At 40.8% G+C, this 20,002-nt stretch overlaps 1 protein-coding gene across 4 annotated transcripts in view; it reads right to left on the bottom strand.

Moving 5' to 3' along the window:
- The window catches only part of LOC124135580 (alpha-N-acetylglucosaminidase-like), a 35,310-nt gene extending 18,595 nt beyond the window's left edge, over positions 1–16,715 (bottom strand). For 3 of the 4 annotated variants that reach the window (XM_048399669.1, XM_048399667.1, XM_048399670.1), the window contains exons 1-12: positions 16,581–16,715; positions 13,359–13,404; positions 12,335–12,492; positions 11,164–11,348; positions 9,985–10,132; positions 9,653–9,723; positions 8,975–9,136; positions 7,132–7,197; positions 5,649–5,712; positions 4,605–4,675; positions 3,818–3,892; positions 1,207–1,288 (exon numbers count right to left, since the gene is read on the bottom strand). In XM_048399669.1, the coding sequence (XP_048255626.1) occupies positions 1,207–1,288; positions 3,818–3,892; positions 4,605–4,675; positions 5,649–5,712; positions 7,132–7,197; positions 8,975–9,136; positions 9,653–9,723; positions 9,985–10,132; positions 11,164–11,348; positions 12,335–12,492; positions 13,359–13,404; positions 16,581–16,595 (1,143 nt within the window). In that variant the 5' untranslated portion in view covers positions 16,596–16,715. Of the gene's footprint in view, positions 1–1,206; positions 1,289–3,817; positions 3,893–4,604; positions 4,676–5,648; positions 5,713–7,131; positions 7,198–8,974; positions 9,137–9,652; positions 9,724–9,908; positions 9,932–9,984; positions 10,133–11,163; positions 11,349–12,334; positions 12,493–13,358; positions 13,405–16,580 lie in introns of all 4 variants that reach the window. The other variant, XM_048399668.1, reaches the window with a different exon arrangement.
- Positions 16,716–20,002: the final 3,287 nt, after the last annotated feature.

Raw genomic sequence — 20,002 nt, 5'->3', positions numbered from 1 at the left:
ACATATGGCAACATATTCAAGAAAACTTTCGAAAATGTATATGACTCTTGGCTGAGACGTATGAGTGGAGTGAGCAAGTTACGTTAAACACCACTCACAGAAAGTCACTTATGTCAACGTATGTGAGCTTACAGTGGAAGGAGCTTGTAGACATGTACTTTGTAAGTGAAACCCAAACAGATCACTGATCATAATCAGGTGATGAGGTGGGTGAAATGGGGTTTATGGTCACATTCAAGACTATTACACGCATGTAACGACGTGCATGCATATGTCTGTGTGGTGGCTTGAACCAGTCAGGACTTCAGCCAGTTATATAGTGAGTGAGTTGGGTTTAACGCCACTTTTAACATTATTCCAGTTATATCACGGCGTGTCAGCTTAATGTGGGAGGAAAGCTGAAGTGATGCAGGTCTCAGACGTTTACCACATCGGTGAAACCCACGAGCACGGGTATGGTGCTGACAAACCTAGAAATATAATCAGGGCGAACCGGGATTCGAACCCACAATCATAGGTTTCTGGCGTGCAACTCTGCACAGCGAATTGCGGTGCCTTAGACATGTTAGACGACTGGGCCACCTGTGCCCCCATGTTATATAGCGCTAGCCGACTCAGATACCATGCCGTAGTTTAACATGAATCCTATCAGACACATGCTGACTTGATTTAGCCCCTTAATGCTGGGTGCCAGGCAGGGTAACAACAAGTACGATCATTTAACATCTTTTGGTTTGCAAGGACAGGGGTTTGAACCATCAACATTCATCTTCCCATGATGCTGGCAAATCTAATTGAATGCATATAAGTTAGACTGCATGGCCGCCTGTGCCCCGAGGCTGATCTGAACATTTCTTAACATTCATCCATGACAGCACAAAACGATGACTCCAGACAGGTCTGTGGTATGTGTGTGTTTAACATGGCACTTGACAGTGTTCTATATGTTGGCAGCCTGTAAATAACTGAGGCAAGTAAGTGATTAATCTTGTTATAGTTTGTTGATGAAATTTGACTAGTTCTTACAAAGTCAGAGGTAAAAAAACAAATCCTGACTGCACACACAAGGCCACTGCCATGAATATTGCCATTGTACCACCTTTATCTCATATCTAAGGGCCGTAATCTACCTACAATGCTTCAAACTTCAAACTTTGCAGTAAACACTTCCTATGTATTTCGCATTCAAAAGAATCCTCATTCTACCTGTGGTACTCCGGTGAGGAGGGCCTTGATCTGGGGAGGCTTCCAGAACCCCTGCTCCATGAACAGCCAGCCCTGCATCAGCCTGAAACACACAGTCCTGGCTACAGGCTTCAAGTAAACACACAGTCCTGGCTACAGGCTTCAAGTAAACACACAGTGCTGGCTACAGGCTTCAAGTAAACACACAAGCCTGGCTACATGCTTCAGGTAAACACACATGCCTGGCTACAGGCTTCAAGTAAACACACAGTGCTGGCTACAGGCTTCAAGTAAACACACAGGCCTGGCTACAGGCTTCAAGTAAACACACAGTGCTGGCTACAGGCTTCAAGTAAACACACAGTCCTGGCTACAGGCTTCAGGTAAACACACAGTCCTGGCTACAGGCTTCAAGTAAACACACAGGCCTGGCTACATGCTTCAAGTAAACACACAGTGCTGGCTACAGGCTCAAGTAAACACACAGGCCTGGCTACAGGCTTCAAGTAAACACACAGTCCTGGCTACAGGCTTCAAGTAAACACACAGTGCTGGCTACAGGCTTCAAGTAAACACACAGTGCTGGCTACAGGCTTCAAGTAAACACACAGGCCTGGCTACATGCTTCAAGTAAACACACAGTCCTGGCTACAGGCTTCAAGTAAACACACAGTGCCTGGCTACAGGCTTCAAGTAAACACACAGTCCTGGCTACAGGCTTCAAGTAAACACACAGTGCTGGCTACATGCTTCAAGTAAACACACAGGCCTGGCTACATGCTTCAAGTAAACACACAGTGCTGGCTACAGGCTTCAAGTAAACACACAGTGCTGGCTACATGCTTCAAGTAAACACACAGTCCTGGCTACAGGCTCAAGTAAACACACAGGCCTGGCTACAGGCTTCAAGTAAACACACAGTCCTGGCTACAGGCTTCAAGTAAACACACAGTGCTGGCTACAGGCTTCAAGTAAACACACAGTGCTGGCTACAGGCTTCAAGTAAACACACAGGCCTGGCTACATGCTTCAAGTAAACACACAGTCCTGGCTACAGGCTTCAAGTAAACACACAGTGCCTGGCTACAGGCTTCAAGTAAACACACAGTCCTGGCTACAGGCTTCAAGTAAACACACAGTGCTGGCTACATGCTTCAAGTAAACACACAGGCCTGGCTACATGCTTCAAGTAAACACACAGTGCTGGCTACAGGCTTCAAGTAAACACACAGTGCTGGCTACATGCTTCAAGTAAACACACAGGCCTGGCTACAGGCTTCAAGTAAACACACAGTCCTGGCTACAGGCTTCAAGTAAACACACAGTCCTGGCTACAGGCTTCAAGTAAGTAATTACAAGTCACTGACAATGAACAAGAACTGTCATAGAACAGACATAGTCCTACTGAATTGCCATGTCAGGATACTTATTCCGTAAATGTAAATAATCATATTCTGCAGTTTTCATTTAAGACACTGAAGTTGATGGCCACATGTGACAAGGATATGAGACCAAAGAATACAATCTTAAAACTAATTCGGCCTAGTCACTGAACCAGCCAATCAAAACATATTGGGATATTATGTTGCATCATTTGGGCTCAGTGATATTTATTTTTGAGTCACTGAGGAATTTTTGTAAAAGTCACCATAGTTACGTTCTGAAATGAATACATATATCTGCATTTCTAATTTGTTATGATACAATATTTATCATAACTATACTCATAGTAAAAGGTAAGGGAATCCAGAAATACAGCACCATTGTGTCAAATGTCCTGTACAGTAAACACACCACACCAACAAAATATAGCACAATGTTAGAATCTGCTGTCATCACAACAACGTCAACTTCTGGATATCTTTCATGTTCCAACAGACATTCATGATGTAATCTCTTTCAGCTGTTCCCCTACTTACATCCATCAGTAGAGGACTAAGCCACATTAAGTGGTTGGGCAGGAACTGAACATGTTGCAAAACAAAGACACAACGTTTGGTTTGTCAACTCAAGAATTATCAGACAATGTCTTACACTACCAGTTGTCGGACATCCATTTTCATGTAAGCCTTGATGGCTGAGTGGGTTAGATCTCTGACTGCGCTGGCAATTAGGTGTACCTTACTAAGAAAGTGTAATCCAAAAGATAATATTTGTTAAACTCAACACAATTTCTTTCAATGAGTGAGTGAGTGAGTGTGCGAGTGAGTGAGTGAGTGAGTGAGTGAGTGAGTGAGTGAGTGAGTGAGTGAGTGAGTGAGTGAGTGAGTGAGTGAGTGAGTGAGTGAGTGAGTGAGTGAGTGTGCGAGCGAGCGAGTGAGTGAGTAAACCCTCTTTGGACACTTCTTCAGCTACATCACAGCGTATCAGCTTCAAGTGCGAGGAAGACCAAAGTGATGCAGGACTAAGATGTTTACCACCTTGGTTAAACATTTGAGCACGGCTTGTGCTGACAATATCAGTAAAACTATCAGGGCAAACTTAGGGTTTGTACCCACCATCATAGGTTCCTGGCAAACCTAAGGGACACAACTCTCAACAGAGAATAGTGGCATCTTAGAGAACAGGACACCATTATATTTGATGACTGTCTGAAGGTAATGCCAGTGTAGGAACAGAGATCCCTTCTCACCAGATAGCTTGTGTGTCGCCTGCCAACATCCCATTGTAGACTCCTTTAGCGGCTGCGGCCAAGTATGCTGGATCACTGAAGAAAGAAGGACATTGTGAGCGAGTCTGAGGGTCTATAATCTTGTTACATTCAGGAGATAAACTACATGTTTTTTTCAAATTTGTGAGTGGTATGAGCATTTAATGCCAGAAAAAAATTCATTTTAAAATACATAAACATTTGGGCATCAAATACAAAATAACACCTGCAAATCTGAAAACACATAATGTTTATCAACATTGTAAAATACAAAGTAAATCCCATGGCGTGGGTATGGTGCTGACAACACAAGAATTATAACCAGGGTAAATCTGGCATCGGAAAACGCCACTTTTAACAGTATTCCAGTTATTTCACCACGTGTCAGCTTAATGTGGGAGGAAAGCCCGAAGTGATGCAGGTCTTAGACGTTTACCACTTTGGTGAAACCCAAAAGCACTGACAAACCTAGAAACATAACTGGCAAATGTTAACCGAGCAAACCGGGATTCGAACCCACAATCGTAGGTTTCTGGCGTACCCAAGGGACACAACTCTGCACAGCGAATCGCGGCACCTTAGACAACTGAGCCACCGGTGGCCCTGATGGCTGGAATAGCTAAGACTAGGTTAGTGGGTGAAATAGGGGTAATGTCGCTTTCCAGATTATTGCACATATCAAGGGGGAGTGTTTAACTGTACCATTTCCATTCCTTATCTTAGTCATCCCTTGGAAAGACAATAATGAAGGCCTTCTGGACATACTTACTTTGATCGTGGGGTCATTTCATTGAAGGTGTCAGCATTGTAGATGTGGTCAACACCAAATTCATATTCCATCTGTTATGAGAAAGAAGTAGGTCTTTTCATCATGGTCATCTGCTCCAAAATTTCTCATGGTAAAATTTGTCCTACATTTGGGAAAGGCCAACTGCGACAACCAGGATGCAATGAATACATCCAGGTAACTCTGACCATACAGTTTCAACTTTGTATTCATTTAATCATGTTTAAAAGGCTGAGAAGTGCAGCTTTTTGTTCCTTGGTCAATGTACCAAGTGGAAAAAGACAACTTATTAACCAATCGCATTAACATCAGATCTTAGTTCTCGCTACCGCTAAACAATGGTCTGAGGACATCCCAGTATGGGTCACATCAGAACTACCTTTCGCGAACTTTTACCGACCAATGGAATGACTAACAAGAAGTCAACAATAGCCAATCAGAAGGCAGCTTAATCGAAACTGGCGACTACGCTTCGAAACATATTTTGACATATACCCGATTAAAAAAATTAAAAACTGAACAAAAGAACATTCTGGAATGTCTAATAGATGGTCTAGATTGTATGAATACAGACATAAAGCCCATAACTGTCGTTAGGAATACCCTGTGTGGTTTTTTTCGAGGTTGCACGATCAAAAATCACATTCTAACAGTCACTTTCATGATCTGATAAGCAATGCTCTGATTGGTCAGATGAAAGGTCGTTCTGACGTGCCCCATAATTGGATGTCCTCACATCTTTGTTTAGCGGTAGCAAGAACAAAGATCTGATTTTAAAGAGATAGCTAATTAACGCATTTTGGATCAGGGCTGATTCTTCCTAAGAACTCTCAAAATATAAGTTTGAATACACAAATTCGGACATTTTACTGCTTCTTATTCTTTACAAGATAGGCTCTTTAAAAAACCCATAACATTTTGTAGTCTTGCCTAAAGGTATATTAATCCATATGAATGTGAAATTTCAATATATTAAGTTAAATATGAAATTAAATAAAATAACAGTTGATAGAAAGAGGTACATACTGCCTTGATGAAGCTGCCACCTATCTTTGAAAACAACGGGTCACTGAAATCCAGCAGATAGGTTCTGAAAATAATATAGAGAAATATTGTTTGTTTGTTTGTTTGTTGCTTAACAACACACAAAATATTACAGCTATATGACAGTGGTCTGTAATTAACCTAGTTTTGATCAGACAATCCAGTGATTGAAATCATGAGAATAGTCTTGCGTGTACGATTTGGGATACGATGGCATGCATCAACCTAGTCTGTGAGCCTGACCAACCAATCCCGTTAGTCGCCTCTTACGACGCATAGTCGCCTTTTACGGCAAGCATGGGTTGCTGAAGACCTATTCTACCCCGGATCTTCACGGGTCCCGGGTATATCACAGCATACACAGCTTAATGTAGGAAGAAAGCGTGCAGTGATGCAGATTTTAGTGAGACATTTATTACCATGATGAAACCAACATTTAAGGGTATGATCTTGACAAACCTTGATACATAAGCAAATACCAATGCAACTTTGGGATTCTGGCATGCCTAAGGGACACAACTCTGACGCAATCTGCCCTGGTATCAAACCACCCTGCTACCCAGAGTTCCTTGCAGCCAGCCAGTACCTCTGCTACAGCTCATTCAACACATTACATATGTTGAACATCTGTTTCATTTTTCAACAGTCTACACATTTAGATGAACATTATTATGTTATAAAACGGGTAAAAATATCCTAAGACATGAGTGAGTGAGTGAGTGAGTATGCTTTTACGCCGCTTTTAGCAACATTCCAGCAATATCACGGCGGGGGACACCAGAAATGGGCTTCACACATTGTACCCATGTCAGGAATTGAACCCGGGTCTTCGGCGTGACAAGCTAACGCCTAACCACTAGGCTACCCAACCGCCCCCCTAAGACATGAAAAACCATATCCATTTGCATATTTATCTTTTGTTTACATTGGTTGTACGGCATTGATGCTTTGTGGAGAACTAGTGATACAGTTACTTTGATGTATAAAGATATATTGTCCTGCCCCTCACTGTCGCAGTTGTTATAAAAACAAGTGAAAAGTCTGGTCATGTGATGTGCAAATAAGCCTCTGGCAGTGGTGTAATGTTACTGGAGTCTGGAATCAACCCTAAGTATTCAGCCAATCAGGAGCTCTAACCCATTCTGCCCTTGTGTCTACCCAAAGTATTCAGCCAATCAGGAGCTCTAACCCATTCTGCCCTTGTGTCAACCCAAAGATTTCAGCCAATCAGGAGCTCTAACCCATTCTGCCCTTGTGTAAAGCTGAAGTATTCAGCCAATCAGGAGCTCTAACCCATTCTGCCCTTGTGTAAAGCCAAAGTATTCAGCCAATCAGGAGCTCTAACCCATTCTGCCCTGGAGTCACCCTAAGTATTCAGCCAATCGGGAGCTCTGGACCTGGAGTCATCGTGGGTATCACCATCAGTACAACTGCCACCAGCACATACCAACATTTTATTACTTACTCTGAATAGTTTTGATGGAAGTTGGACCATCCACCAAGTCTCGTGACATTAGCTTGGGGGAACACCCTGAAAATATGTCACACTGAACTGAAGACATCCTCACTTTTCAATAAATCAGAGTAAAGTAGAACAAAAAGAAAGTAAGTCATAACTAAAATACTGTAATATACTCAGCCACAAAAGTAACTGAGCATGTTCTTGTAAATTCTATTGGGACATTTGGAGGCTCATTACTTTCTAATTCTTTGAAGAATTAAAAGTTTATTCGAAAAGATATAGATGACCCTGGCTGAGGCAAGATGGGCTGACTTTTGTTTTTAAAATGAAAATATCAACACACTCAAATTTTCAATTCCAAATTCTGACTTCAAAGTTCTTTACACAAGTTATTGTGTAACTTATGTCTGACTTCTTTGATAGGCATTTAGGAGTTGGAGTACTAAGTAAGGATAAGAATTTATGGATGAACAACTTCTTTATTACAATTAAGAGCGACGTTTTGGTGCAGGTTCTAACACCTCGCTTGATAACGGTGTTAGTACAAACACCAAATCGTCACTCTTAATTGTAATAAAGAAGTTGTTCATCCATAAATTCTTATCCTTACTCAAATGTCTGACTATTCCCTTCCCCCATCAGAGACGTACAGTAGTTTGGAGTACATATTCATAATTGTTATTAGTTTTCGGTTAAATTACAGCATCACAGTTGTGCTCTGCTGCGAGCAATAAAACATGGTGCATCCCCCAAACTCCAAAATGCTCAAAAATATTCAAACAGATAAATAACAATTAATCCAAATATATATAAATACTTATTTTTTTACTGAAGCCAAATTTCAATGTGACAACTAAAACACAAATGTCAGTCACATTTTACAATGGTTGCAGGGAGAGCGACACTCCAGCTGCTTCATGACTATACTTACTTGAGGGGACCCACCCACCTCATTATCATGAAAATGGCTGCCATAATTATGTGAGAGTAACCATCTACCTCATAAAAGCTGCCACATTAAAACTACACAATGGCTGAATCAATTATCACGTGGTACTGAGTGAGGGCTTATACCGCTATCAGTATGTTAACTACATCGTGTCATGTCAGCTAAATACTGGAGGAAAGTCCAGTGTGAAGCAAGTCATACACAATTATCACTTTGGTGAAACTCTTGACAGACCGTGGATCAAGTTTATGGCCAATTTAACTATCGACACTCCTGCCAAGATCACTGTATCCTGGTATGACTAAAGGTACGCAACTCTGCAATGAACCCCTGAACACTGGACAGGATACAGTATTCATTCATGAAAGATCTGATTTATGACGACAAAGGTTCATTGAGATCTGAACCATCTTCCCGAGGCAAGGGAGTTAACTGACCAAACTAGGCTGAAATTTCTGGGCTTGATTGTAGCACAACCAGTGGCTATTACGAGTTATGTCCCTTTCATGTCCCTTCTATGTCCCTCCTATTGACCAATCAAATTTTACCTCTCATATCATTTGCATTTGCTACAAACAAAATGGCAGCGAAGTTGACAGTACACATACCTTGTAAATCCTGCATTTGATCGAAATCTGCACGGCAGTTTACGAACCTGACGTCGATTCTACTGATCTTGATTGGACTATGCAAAGACTTGTTAGTCCAGCCAAAATGTAACTCCAGAATTCCAGCCTAGTTCAGCAAGGGTCAAAACTGTGGACTTTTATTGTCAGTTAACCCCCTTGCCTCGGGAAGATGGATCTGATCATGACTGAACATTCATACATGACAAACCAAGGATTCTTCGAGCAAATCTACTATGCTGAACAGAGTTGGGACACCAATGGCACCTACCTTGTAATGGCAGCAGGAACATGCCCTGCAAACCCAGGCAGGACTGGAGTGATACCAAGCGACCTCATCCTGGTCACTATCTGGTGCTGGAGTATCAGCTGAGCATCCATCCAGGTTTGGGGCAATGGGCCTCCCCAACCATGTATATTACCCATTCTAGCCCTAGGAAATATAGAGTTTAACCACTTTCATTGTGACTTGAAGCTAGACAATTCCTATAAGGCACAAAATTAGATTTAGTTTCTTTTTCAACAATGTCAACAACATCAATTCTTAAAATATTGTGCTATCTTAGCACTGCGACATCTTTTGATATACTGAAAGGAATCTATTCCTAAAATAATCTGATAGGACCACATAAAGCTGACGACCAGGTTAGGAGTGCCCTTTCTTTTAATGTTCATCATTTCACAGTGGAGATATTAAAAGTCATATTGGGGATTTTTCCCCCCCAACATTTAAACTGCAAAGTTGTTCTTACATTTTAAACATTAGTTCCTGCTGGAAAAAATGAGCATTCTGAAGACATCACTTTCACTACTTCTAAGAAAACCATACATACGTCTATCATATTACTTTCAAGTGTGCTTTTGATTAATAGCCACTTATTAAGTACAGTGTATAAACTATGATTAAAAACATGATGCTAAAGTTCTGACTAGTCTAATCTTGTCTTACCATGCTAGAAAGGCTGCTCCACCAAAGTGTGACTCAAGGTCTTTATCAGTGAAGCCCATAGCCATGTACACCTGAAAGAACAGGAGATGCATTCACTGAAACAGCACTAGAACCATTCACTGAAACAAAATTAGAATGTGAAGCTAGTAGATGCCCTGCAAGGCCATCCAGTCTATTTACCCTCTGGAAGATGGCCTCCTGTTCTGTGAAGGCCAAGGGCAGGTTGATGGCCTGCAAGGCCATCCAGTCTACTTACCCTCTGGAAGATGGCCTCCTGTCCTGTAAAGGCCAAGGGCAGGTTGTCGCCCTGCAAGGCCATCCAGTCTACTTACCCTCTGGAAGATGGCCTCCTGTCCTGTAAAGGCCAAGGGCAGGTTGATGCCCTGCAAGGCCATCCAGTCTATCTCTCTCTCCCATCTAGCCCAGTCCCACCAAGCGAAGGAGTAGCTGACAGTGCAGACATTCTGGTAGTACCGAAACCTGTATTTGAAGCAGCATGTCAGACATACAGATGTCTCCTCAATCCCTGGAGGATTGGATGTGTATAACTCTCCATGAATACCCGGACCTTGCAAAGGCCACAGAATAGCCCATCAAAAATGATCGATGAAACCACAAAATCAATGCAGCTCATGCTTGTTTGGTTCAAGGTCTCTGAGAGGTCTCTTTCATCATAACATGGAGAGAGTGATTGATTGAAGTTTAATCTAATATTACAGCTAAGGGAAAATGTAAGTTATTAACCCTGGATCAGACTAAATAGGGTTTAGAACAATGTTGAAAGCAGGATCAATAATGTCAGGATGTACAACTGAAGCAAAACAGCTTTCTGCATAACTCAGCTCATAATAGGGGCGTAGGGTAGCCTAGTGGTTAAAGTGTTTGCTCATCGTGCCGAAGACCTAGGTTCAATTCCCCAAATGGGAACAATGTGTGAAGCCCATTTCAGGTCCCCCAATGTGATGTTGCTAAAATCGGCGTAATACCATACTCACACAGCTCATAACAGTCCATATATTGACATTATAAGCTGAGAAAACTGTTATAAACGAGTTCAGGTTAGTAGTGTAGAGAATCAAACCAGTGCCATATAAATGATAAGCGATACATGAACCACAAGTAACCCAAATTACCACTTTTACTAGGAAAATACAGAGATGTGCTCATCCTTAAAATCAGGAATGTTCAACAAAATTAAACTTTAACGCTGATCCTGAATGAATAGTTTCATAAATACTATTGATAGCTTTCATGGCACTCGAAACCGTGTGTGGCTTTGTTGCTATTGAAATGACGTCAATTTTTAAAAAAAAATTAACTACTGGTCAGAACTAGATATATTAATTATTTCTTATCCCATGGACCCTTTGTTCTCACCTAAAGACACTGAACAATGACAACTGTTTTGAAGAGTATATTTTAATATTTTTTTAGCACCAACCACAAGTTTTGAGAGAAAACAAAAAATGAAGGAAAAAAAGGCGGTAATTAATGTTGAAAGTGCTACTCACTGATCATTGGAAGTGACCACTTTTCCAGGAGATGCAATAACTGGCAGTACTGTTGGCAGGGCGACCTGTTGTCCCGCCCAGGTGAACTGCCCCCCACAGTAGTACTTGAGGTAGTAGTAGAAGCCCATGGCGACCGCCACACCACTGGTCCCCGTGATGGACAGCTTGGCGCCACTTGACACCAACTGTAAGAATTCAAACTTAACATACAAGGAACCATCCAATTATGACAGAGGCTAGTTTACTACAACAATTTATAACGTGTATACTTAACAGAAAAAGTTAGGGATCCTGAATATTTTTGGGGATATTTTTCTGTAGTAATTCCGACCACACAATTTAATAAGTGAGTGAGTGATTCTCTATCCGGATCTTCACGGGTTCTGGGTATGACGACATGCATCAACCAAGTCAGCGAGGTTGACCACCCGATTTCGTTAGTCACCTCATATGACAAGCATAGTCGCCTTTTTTGGCATGCATGGGTTGCTGAAGACCTATTCTACCCCGGATCTTCACGGGTCAGGGTATGACGACATGCAATCAACCAAGTCACCAGGCCTGATCACTCAATCCATTTAGTCACCTCTATGAGGAATTCAGGTTGGTTGAGTCTAGTTCTGGTGAGTGAGTGAGTTGGGTTTAACGCCGCTTTTAACAGTATTCCTGTTATATCATGGCTTGTCAGCTTAGTATGGGAGGAAAGCCCGAAGTGATGCAGGTCTCAGACGTTTACCACTTCGGTGAAACCCACGAGCAAAGGTATGGTGCTGACAAACCTAGAAAGTTCATTGGGGCGAACCGGGATTCGAACCCACAATCATAGGTTTCTGGCATGTCCCAGGGACGCAACTCTGCACAATGAATCGTAACGCCTTAGACTACTAGGACACCCGTGCCACCCAAATTAACATGAATACCCCACTCAGACACAGTATACTGACTCCAAGCCGACCATGCAGTCCTTTAATAAGAGTATCTCCCAGAATATTCATTATCCTTACTTTTCTTGTTCAGTATATGTCTGAGAATAATACACAAAAGACATACATCATTACTCACATTTGTCAACCTCCCTAAAGAAGACATTAAATTGTCAATTGTAATAAAAGCAAGTTCTCTGGAATAACATCAGACAAATGAGGTCTTCTGGTATGCTGGAGTTACCTACCTTGAATGTGTCCCTGTTCTTGGGTCCAATACTGGGGTCCACAGAGACCAGGAAATCCGAGGCCCTGACCCCGATGACCCGCTTGATGAGGTCGGCTGCAGCCGTTGACTGGACATCAGATGGCGTCTTGCTCCGTATATGATTCAGGGTAGAGAACTCTGAAGAACATTGAACAACTTTGTTTCACAGGAAAAAATTGGTCTTGATAAATACCGATAAAGTGAGTGAAAGAGTGAGTATGATTATAAGCCGCTGTTAGCAATATCACAGTGGGGGACACCAGAAATGGGCTTCACATATTGTACCCATGTGGGGAATCGAACCCTGCCTTTGGCATGACGAGCAAATTCTTTAACCTCTAGGCTACCCCACCGCCCCATACACTGCTGTAAATCAATGCAGGTGACACAATTTGATATAACTGAGTACTGATGAATGCAGGCATTGGATGTTTAAAGTGTATCATGATATTTTATGATGCACAAGACTGTATTGTCATATGTATCACAATATTTTGTATAATTCTACATTTTGAATTCAGAAGCAATTTGAAACGCCAGGATATGAACTGAAGTTTATAAATGGAACAAAACAAGATGCTGGTACAACATAATGTTTACTCATTCATTAAATACGCATGGATGTTTTTGGCAAGAGAAAAAATTGAACACATGATAAAAATTGCTATCTATCTAAAATCATCCGATATACCGAGCATTAAAAATTATGTTCTGATACATATCGCGAAAGAATTAACCTCCATTTACTGATTTACTGGTAATACTGCACCACCCTTATTAATCACTCCAAATTCACAATTTAGTATAGAGGCATATGGGAAAATAATTCACTGTGTTAACAGTTTTGCATATAATAATAGTTAATAGTAATTAACCTTTTGAAATATTTTACCAATGTATGGAATGAAACATTGTCTATATACATGGCATGAACACATGAAGACAATGCCCTGCCAAAATGCTGACACAACACTAGTAAGTAGAGTAAGATTGGTGATATTTACCTCTCCCACAAGAAAGCTGAACACAGACGACACCCAAAATCAGGATCTGTAACAAATATTAACTGATGATATTTAGAGATATCAACAACTGGTTTGCTTGGTCCAGACTCAAATATTTACCAGCTGCCATGATTGCATTTGAATAATCTGGGCCAAGTCATTCTTGTCCAGATGTCTGTTCAGAGACACTGTTGACACTGTTGTTTGTTTGTTGGTTGTTAACACTGCACTCAGGAATATTCCAACTGTATGACCACGGTCTATAAATAAGTCTGATCAGAGCAGTCATTGATATTATGAGCAATGTCCTAAGACATCTGGGTATGATGTTTGTTTGTTAATGATGCGCTTAGCAAAATTCCAGCTATATGATGGCGGTCTGTAAATAATCGAGTCTGGAACAGACAATCCAGTGATTAACATCATGAGTATCGATCCACAAAACTGGGATATGATGACATGCATCAACCAAGTCAGCGAGGTTGACCACCCGATTTTGTTAGTCACCTCATATGACAAGCATAGTCGCCTTTTATGGCATGCATGGGTTGCTGAAGACCTTTTCTACCCCAGATCTTCCAGGTTCAGGGTATGACGACATGCAATCAACCAAGTCACCAGGCCTGATCACTCAATCCATTTAGTCACCTCTATGAGGAGTCCAGGTTGGTTGAGTCTAGTTCTAGTGAGTGAGTTGGGTTTAACACCACTTTTAACAGCATTCCAGTCATATCACAGTGTGTCACTGTCAGCTTAATGTGGGAGGAAAGCCCGAAGTGATGCAGGTCTCAGACGTTTACCACTTTGGTGAAACCTCTGAGAACGGGTATGGTGCTGACAAACCTAGAAACATAATCAGGGCGAACCAGGATTCGACCCACAATCATAGGTTTCTGGCTCGCCCAAGGGACGCAACTCTGCACAATGAATCGTGGCGCCTTAGACGACTGTGCCACCCGTGCCCCCTGAGCCTAGTCCTAACCAGGCATGTCCACTGGATCTACAGCTTAAGGTTTCAATCGTACATGTAGACATTTTTAGTCAGCATATACCAAGGATTATAATACACACAATACATCAAAAGGAGCCGGCAAGAATGACTTGTATGTGACGGTAACAGAACCCCATTGTCCTCACTTCAACAGGTGTTCGCCAAGGGTGTATTTTGAGCCCTGTTCTGTTTACTTTCCTTATCAATAAACTTGGTCATGATATGTATGGAAGATGCAGTCAGTGAACTCTCGCTAAGTAGAAACCTTTTAAGTAGAAAAACCTGTTACGTAGATACTTGTCTTTGGGCCTGGCATTCATACTATATAATTATAATTTTTTCACACATAAATCTTTTCATGTTTTAATCAAGGTGCTCACACATTTTGATACACTGTCCGAAGTAACACCTGTTTTATTACAATAAAGATCACTATTATCGATGAGATCGTCTTGACTGTTTTGTTTGAAGCATTGCAAGTGATATGAGAGGTGGAATATGATTGGTCAGTAGGGGGACATATAAGAGACCGAATTCGTAATAGCCACTGGTGATGCTACGATCTAGCCAGATTTTTCGGCAAGGGTGGGAATTGGACTTTTATAGTGAGTTAACTCCCTTGCCTCAGTAAAATAATGGTAAGTAGAACCCTATTTTTAATTTTTTGTTACTCAGGCAAAAGAAGACATATTGATTCTGTTGTTTGCAGATGACAAAGTGACATTTTCATATACTGTTGTTGACCTTCAAAGGCAGTTATATTGCATTTCATCTGATGTGCAAATTTGGGTTTAGAGCTTAATCTAGATAAAAAAATAATAATTATATTCAGGAATGGTGGGGTAATCTCTCATACAGAAGAATGTATGTGGGAAAACTATTAAGTCTGTCACTTATTATGAGGCCGGGGTAGAATAGGTCTTCAGCAACCCATGCTTGCCGTAAAAGGCGACCATGCTTGTCGCGACTATTGGAATCGGGTGTCAGGCTCGCTGACTTGGTTGATGCATGTCATCGTATACCAATTGCGTGGATCGATGCTCCATGTTTTCAATCACTGGATTGTCTGGTCCGGACTCGATTATTTACTGGAATAACTGGAATACATGGAATATTGATGAGTTAAACAACAAATAAACAAACAAAACAAAACTTATTATGAATATCTTAAGGCAATGTTTTCTCCTGTGTTAAACATGTTAAAGTTGTCTAAGGCTTGACGAAAAATTGCTCTACAAGCAGGAAAGGCTGTTATACCCATTAGTCATACATTCAAATAATACAAACATTTATCATTTAGGACAGTGTGTTAACAGGATGAAACACAGGAAACAGGATAGCCTCGATCCCGGTAGATTCATGGTTGGAGTCTTTTGATGTTATTTTGATGCTTTTACATTCCTCCTGCGTACCATCATCTCAAAGACCCCAGTCTGTCATAATCATAACTACTGGCTTCACCTGTTAAGATGTTTACCTTATACCACCCCTTTAGTGTACGTCTTCATGTACTCAGCTGTATTAACATTGCCTCATACCTGCATATATGCATTTTAACCATTGATAACAGCTAGTGTTAGAACGTAGACTGAAGCGTCACTCCTAATTGTAATAAAGAAGTTGTTCATCCATATATTTTATCCTTACTTAGCTATTGAATTGAAATATGATAAAAAACAATTCAATTATTATCAGTATTTTACTATTATCGTTTACGATAACTCCTTATTACTTAGCTATTGAATTGAAACATGATAAAAAACAATTCAATTATTGTCTGTGCTTTTCTATTATCGTTCCAATAACTGCCACTTCACCTATTTAATATCAGATTACAACTGACAGGGGAGTGAAGTTCCTGGCTTATCTACTCCTGATAACATATATATCTAATGCAAATCCTGTTTATAATCTTGAAGTTTAACAATCCAAACAAAGCGTATTAGTGGTGCTACGTACATGCGTATATATCGTGTTTAATGTGCATAAGGCAATCATAACTGTCTGTTATGATCTTTATATGTATCGATCCTATCACGAGTTCTATAATCAGAAGGACAAAATCCTGAAATCAGCTGATCAGAGAGGTCGCTTTTCGCCTCGTCTGGTATATTTGGCTACTGGTATTTGAGCAAATGGTTTGCATTTCAGCATCTTTCAAAGTACCCTGTTGACATGCATCGAGCAAAACAAAACTGTAAACTCCTTTGTGTCATCATTATTTAACTGACCTTCAAAGCTGTCATGTTTCTAGCTCTATGACATCGCCCGTTGGACTAAAATAAGGCACAATTCCACTGAGAGTGACAATGTTTTCGAGGTCGATCGCCGGTGCGTGATCACGTGAACGTAGTCATGTGATTTACAGTTCGGTCAAAGTTCAAACCGGATCGACTTCGGGTAATACCAGCTGTTGCCGCAAACATATATGATCATCAGTCGATTTGCAATTCTACCATGACTTGAGTAAATACTTTATTCTGATTGGTTAATTAAAGCCAATCAGAGGTATATAATCACACTAAACTGGTCTCTGTTCGGTTTTAAATTAAATTTAGAGCTAGTATAATTCCATTATACTACCTCTAATTTAAAAACACAGTAAGTTTATCTCCTGATTAAAGGGACCGAGTCAAACTGGATCAAATACATCCATTTATCAGGAATTTTCATAAATAACACACTAAAGTAACAGGTTAAGGGCCATTAATACGGTATCTTGTAGTAAGTTTGGTGTTTATTTCAATGTCAACATCTGTATGATAGCACGTCTTACATAACGACGGATGGGTAGCCTAGTCTTTAAAGCGTTGCTTCCTTACGGGAATGGCCCCGGTCTGAATACTCACATGGTTGAAATGTGAAAATAAATTCATAGAGTCATCCGCCCCGACATGACGGGATTAATATTAATCCTAAAAGCTGCGTAAAATCCAACACGCTCACTGAACAGAACTGTCTTTAGACATGTGGTTCGTAATACTCACCAGCAGTATATCGACATGGCGTAGTCCGTTACAACATCGCAGTTTTAAAAGAAGACTGATTGACTATAATGGTCTCCAGGAGGCAAAACGTTGTAGCTGCTGTATTACAAGTTTTGAAGTCTTCTGTTTTTCCTTATTAGGAGTCACAAGGAGTCATTTAGTCCTGCACCATGACCGTGGAATATATTTATTTTATGAAAAAATAATGATCTAGAAATGCATACAAAAGCAAGTCTAGCCAGCTCAAGCTAGCTCTATTCCTAGGAAATTTTTTTTATTTTTAGAGTCAAGAAGGATATTGTGTAATATAAGATTTCAGAGACTAAATGTTAGTCTAGGAGTCACTCAAAGTCCAAGAATACTCTACACAAGACACGTACTGCACGCTACTGTACAATCTTGGTGTTTTTCGATCACATTTTTCTGGCGAGGCGCCATGTTTATTTTCTCACCGATCAACTCTTCATTAACAAGAGGCAGGTATTTTCAATAACAGTCGGCACTTCGAGTGTAGTATTATATTTTTTGTTTGTTGTTTTACGCCACACTTTGACAATTTTCCAGTTATATAAAGGCGGTCTGTAAATAATCGAGCCTGAACCAGACAATCCAGTGACTGACACCATGAACATCGATCCATGCAACTGACATGCATCAACCCGGTCTGATCACCCAATCCCGTTAGTCGTCTCTCATACCACAAGCAAAGTTGCCTCTTACAACAATCAGAGCTCCAGATGAGCTTTTGGTGTTGTGGGTATTTTACCCATGCATTTTAAAATTATTGGGTATCAGTAATTCTATCTGGGTATTCAACTAGTTTTTACACATGTGGGTATTAAACTTAAATATTTAAAAACACTATTCATCTAGTCCCTGCAAACTGGTGTCGCGTGGGTTCGAGAGCTTTATAGGACTCAAAAATACCACGATACTTCCACAAGAAAGTGTGATGGCAAATGATCGTGATGTAACTGTTCATTCGTCACCACTCGCCCCTTTCCGTAACCTGCAAGAAGTCGCTATTCGGCTTGTCCCGGAATAACACGAGTTGGTCACGAATGGTAACTGTTGTCGCGGTAACCTCCCAAAACCCCTACATCCCATTTCCCCTACAACTTAAGACAACAAAGTTCACGGTCCATGGCACTGCTAATCCCTAGTCTATTACCTATTTCATACAATGGAACAACCCAAGAAACACGAATAGATTGAGATAAATATTAAATTACGATTACGATATTATTCAAATTTCATAATACATTATAATAAAATGTTCATTTTTCAAAATTCATAATACATTATAACAAAATGTTCATTTTTCAAAATTCATAATACATTATAATAAATTTCATCTCAAATGTTCAATTCACTCTTTATCCCAGCCTGAGGAAATGGCCAACCGCATCTAGAAACTGCATTGGGGACTTCACCTCTCTATTCAACTCGTCTATTAAAGACGGTTCTCCACCTCTCTGTACACTCTCTTCCTGCCTCTTAGAGCTGCTCCAAAGTCGAGCTGTAAAATCTTAGCTCGTTCTGCCTGTTCCACCTTCCTGACTACCTCCACAAATCGGTAGATGTTGGGATGTCGGTGAGGGAGACCTCGGTTGAGTCGGTTATGAAAGCCTTCCAGGTTGTTGTTCGTCCTGGGACCTGCTGTACCGTGATGGTTCCACAGTGTTAGGGGGAATCGTGCTCCGTGGTCGACCCAGGTCGTGACGATGTAGTCGTTGAAGGCGACAGCTCTTGGTACATCTGGTGTGGTGTCCGTTGCGTCAACCCACGTGTCCTCTGTAAGCATTCCTTATCACGGTTCCTGCTGTCGTGAGTCTTCCCAGACATGTTGATGTCATGTTAGTCAGTTTCAAGTATCTATATACTAAACCTAGCCATCTCAACTGTAAATCGTCCATCTCAGTTTCTCAGTGTAATAATTGTTTCTTCCTATTGTTATTTTTGTAATTTTTAAAAATTGTCTTCTCATCATATAGGCATCTTTCATTACACTTACATTATTTTTTTTTTTTAAAACTTCCCCTAGTCCCCTAAAGCTCTACCCCTTTCATTTCTACTACCTCTACTCCAGACCTTAATCTCTTCTTTAGGTGAGTTCATAATACCAGACAGGTAAATGCCGCGTGTTGTTTTAACTAATTGTAGGGGAACTGGGTTGTAGGGGAAATGGGATGTAGGGGTTTTGGGAGATAACCGTTGTCGCGGAGTTTGGCAAGGTTGGCGGAATGCCCGTTTATAATTTCAAAATAAGTTGCTGATTTGCTAATCATATACGCAGGGTTACTTCACAATATTTTGATGATACGCACAAGTTATATTTTTGTAGCTTATCTGTAATGTTCTTTGCGTATTTGATACGCTTTAATTTACTGCGTATTTCTGCATTTCAGATGCGTATTTTACGCAGATACGCAGCTTATCTGGAGCTCTGTAACAACCATTGGTTGCTGAAGACCTATTCTATCCCGGATCTTCACGGGTCGTGTAGCACGAAGGAAATACCCAACGCCATATCAGTCCAGCTATTCGCGACAAAAGACTGATCTTATCATTTTGACGCGTTGAACAGTACATGTATTTCAAACATTTCAGTCACATTATTGCGGGATGAAATTCTGTCTTAACACATGTAGATGTTTATTACTTGG

This window comes from Haliotis rufescens, unplaced genomic scaffold (assembly GCF_023055435.1).
Source record: "Haliotis rufescens isolate VD_foot unplaced genomic scaffold, xgHalRufe1.0.p SCAF_2, whole genome shotgun sequence".
Taxonomy (NCBI): domain Eukaryota; kingdom Metazoa; phylum Mollusca; class Gastropoda; order Lepetellida; family Haliotidae; genus Haliotis; species Haliotis rufescens.
Note: the sequence above shows the minus strand (reverse complement) of the source record. Positions and strands in the feature narration are given on the sequence as shown.